The sequence below is a fragment of the Hydra vulgaris genome, chromosome 12 (assembly GCF_038396675.1).
Source record: "Hydra vulgaris chromosome 12, alternate assembly HydraT2T_AEP".
Taxonomy (NCBI): domain Eukaryota; kingdom Metazoa; phylum Cnidaria; class Hydrozoa; order Anthoathecata; family Hydridae; genus Hydra; species Hydra vulgaris.
In genome coordinates this window covers 20,625,830-20,630,000 of record NC_088931.1, presented here as the reverse complement: position 1 = coordinate 20,630,000, position 4,171 = coordinate 20,625,830, and the positions used below count along the sequence as shown (strand labels likewise).

At 26.3% G+C, this 4,171-nt stretch overlaps 1 protein-coding gene across 1 annotated transcript in view; it reads left to right on the top strand.

Annotated features, from left to right (window-relative positions):
• The window catches only part of LOC101234383 (uncharacterized), a 5,017-nt gene extending 4,585 nt beyond the window's left edge, over nt 1-432 (top strand). The window contains exon 2 of the mRNA XM_065812502.1: nt 1-432. This exon is cut by the window's left edge and continues 1,606 nt beyond it. Within this exon, the coding sequence (XP_065668574.1) occupies nt 1-313 (313 nt within the window). The 3' untranslated portion in view covers nt 314-432.
• Nucleotides 433-4,171: the final 3,739 nt, after the last annotated feature.

The window sequence follows — 4,171 nt, the reverse complement described above, 5'->3', positions numbered from 1 at the left end:
TGATTTAAACTACCCCATTGGTAGCGAGGAAAACATTACTTTTGCTGAACTTTATAAAATGTATAACCCGAATATATGTGGAAAACATAACTTTGAAAATTTTAAAAATAGTTTAGACAATTCTTCAATATTACTAGATTACAATAATAGACAAAAAAGATTTGATTTTGATACAAAATTTCTTGCACATGACTGTTCTGATTGTAGCAATTTTCTTTTTAGCAACTGCGCTGATGCCAAGAATTTTAATAATCTAAAATATTCACAACGAACCCTTGTTTGTAGTGGTCACATGACAAACCATTGTTTATAATTGTTTATAGAAAACGAACATTTTTTGATTGAAGTAAAAAATATTTATATATATAGTTAAATATGATTATTTTGTAAATAAAAAAATAGTTACTTTTGATAGAATAAAAACATTTTTTATATCTTGTATTTTTTACGCATTATGTTCGAACGACTAATAAGTAAGAGGCCTGCTTGACCAAACGCTTTTTTGCATTTTGAGTTAAATTTGAGTTAAATGCAACTGCATTAAATTTACAGCTAAGTCAGTCATTTTTTTACAGCTAAGCCAGTCATTCTTTTGTGCCAATTAATCTAATATAATACCAACCGAATACATAAAAAAAGTGCCAACTTTTTCCAGATAAGCTTTTTTTCACATGCCAATGTAACGCTAACAGTAACGCTTAGTTAGGCTGACTAAGCGCAACAAATTATTTTAACAGCACTTGAACAAAATACAAACCTTATAAATTATACGTAATATTTATTAGGTTTGAATTGCACCAACACATTCATAAACCAACGCAGCGCCATCATAATGCCAACTATAATGTATTATTGGACCAAGAATAACAAGTGCGTGAGACTAACCAAAATGGGTAGGGGAACATGGGGCAAGATGACGAACGTTTCGAAAAGCGCCTGTATCTTAGTCAATATCTGTCCCAAAAATTAAAACTTGATTTAAAAGTGATAAAAAATCATTCCGCCTCACTGATGTATCAAAAAACCACTCTAAAAGTAGAAAATAACTAAGGAAAAACTCATTAAACGATGTTAATTCAAATCGTCACCTTGCCCCGCATACGGGGCAAGATGACGATTTGAGTTAAAAAAGTTTAAAACTTTAAGAAAAGAAAACTCTATGAAGCTATAAACGCCATCATCACAAATTCTTTTTTATTAAAAAAAGTAATACAAATAAAGGTGTAACTTTTAAAACTAATAAATTATACATTTATATCAGTCAATGCAAAAAAAAAAAAACAGTAACAATCTAGTAATCAGTTTGTAGCAAACTTCAACGCAACAAAATAAAACTATTGTCAAACAAATATTGTATTTCGTAATAAAATAATGACTGAAAAATACAAGAATAGCAATCAGTACAAGTAAACTTCCGTTTAATATAGATTACGGACAAGCCATTTTGCCCCGGTCATCTTGCCCCAGGCTAATACAATCTTTAAAATGATTCAGAATCAGTACATAATCAAATTATCATAGCCTAATACTTCTTATATGGCTTCCAGTTTCATCAAATTAAATAAAAATTTCTTGATTACCTTTAGCTGGTGATGTAGCGATGTAATAAATCAAGTAAAACGAGGATAAAAAGTTTTTCTCTCAATGTTGGAAAAACTTTTTTAATACTTAACTTTCGTCACAAAAATAATATTTAAAAAGAAACCATTGATAAATCTAGTAAAATTAATCTACTTCCCTTTCAGCTAAAGTCAACTGTTATATTTAGTTTTGCTTAAGAGATAACTGTAGGTCGTCATCTTGCCCCATTCGTCATCTTACCCCATGTTCCCCTAGATTAGACTTGGAGTAAAAGATTCAAATCAAATATATCTTATATTGCAGAAAGGTGCAGCACACTCCTTTGGAAACATTTCTAGACATGAAAAACTGACTAAGAATACCAAATACCCAACCAATACCAAAAATATTGCGATTAACTTCAAAGCCTTCTATCAGAAAGTGCAAAAAATCTAATGAAATCTTCCTTATTGATTATTTTTTTTACCAAGAAGTGTAGAGATTTGAATAATTGCAATTGTTTTTTACAATTTTGGTAACTTTTGTAACTTCATTATTTTTTAAAAGCAGTAGCATTAAGTACAAGTAAATTGAAGTTAATTTATCTTTGATAATTTAAATGATGGTTTCCTCAAAAATCTGCTGAATTATATATTTTTATTATTCTATTTTTTCAGGGATCTGTAGATCAGTTTCATAAAGATTAGTTTCATGTAGACTAGTTTCATGTTGACCAGTTTTATGTAGGCCAGTTTCATGTCGACGAGTTTCATGTCAACCAGTTTCATGAAGACCAGTTTCATGTAGACCAGTTTCACATAAACCAGGACAAAATTTTTATTTTTTTTTATTTGATTTTTTATGATGGATTTTTAATACAATACTCTTATATCCAAATAACTCCTCTCCAGTTTCTTTTCATAATTTATATACATTTAAAGATCAAAATAAATACAGTTTAAGAAAAAGGTAAAATAGTTCAGAAACCATATAAAACTAATTTTGGAAAATCAACCAACTCATTTCGTGAAGTCTCTACAATAAATATACACGTTTATGTATATTTATTTTATCGTTTACTTATTTCTTAATGTGCAACGATCTTTTTTTATTTTTTTTTTATTTTTTGTAAAACGGTTTATTGAAATGTGTAAAAAGAAATAAAAGATGAATACGTTTATTATATATTATATATATAATACGTTTATTATATATATTGTATATTATTTATAAATATATGTATATATACAAATATAAATATATATATATAAATATAAATATATATTTATGTATATATATACATATATATATATTTATATATATATATACATATATACATATATATATATATATATATATATATATATATATATATATATATATATATATATATATATATATATATATATATATATATATATATATATATATATATATATATATATATATATATATATATATATATATATATGCAATAGAGAGAAGGAAATTTTTAAATGTTAGATTTTTTGTTAATTTAATTTTGTTAGATTTCAACCTGAAATCTAGTAAAATTAAATTAACAAAAAAATATGAAAAAAATAACTTAGTTTTGCAGATAAAAATGAAAATTTGTGTAAATGCTATTTTAGTGCCAAATTTGACGCTGAATAATATTATACAGCATAGAAAAAATAATTGATATAATGCAGACAGAAGCAAAAAAAAACACAAAACAACCTTTGTTCCGGAGACCGTCTAAACATCATATTACGCACGTTCTGAAGTAAAAATTAAATAACTCGCTTTTACAACAAGCGAGTTATTTACTAAAATATATGCAACAACAAAGCGAATCAAACGGTATAAAAAATTTATTGTTTTAATTTCATATTTCCCAACATTTAAATTTTTTTTATTAAAAAAAATTTTTTGGAGGCATGAACTTCCTAATTAAATGCTCTTCCACGGTGAGCTGTGATAAGACCATAAGAACTTCTCGAAACAATTAATATTCGCAGTAATTTACCAATTCAAACCAAATTAAGCGTACCAAACTTTGTAATCTCTTTTTCTTTCTTTTTTAATATTTTCTGTGTTTACTGAAAACAGGTTAAAATTAATAGAGTCAAACAATGTTCTAATTTGTTTCTTATTTTTACCATTTTAACGATTGTATTAGCAAAACTGCTAAAAAACAACCTGGTTGAAGATTAACTTAGTTTTATATTGTATAGGCATTAGGACAATTAAAACTAAAAAAAAAAAAAAGTATACTAGCAGAAACGGAGAGATTACTCAAAGATCATGAAAAAAACTTCACTACAATAATAAGTTCGAACTTCAAAATAATAACAGCAAGGTTAGACAAAATGGACGCTGAAATAAACAATAACAAGTTAAATATCAGAAGAGTTTAAAACGAAGTCGACGAAATAAAAATCAGCTTAAATTTCCAAGAAGAAAAAGCTAGGGATGAATTTATTCATATAAAAAACAAAGTATGAAATTTTGATGTTAAAAAAAATCTATTGACTTAGAGAATCGCTCGAGACGAAATAACTTACGTATCGATGGCATAAAAGAAAACTCTGAAGAAAACTGGAGTGATTGTGAGAAGGCTGTAAAAGAC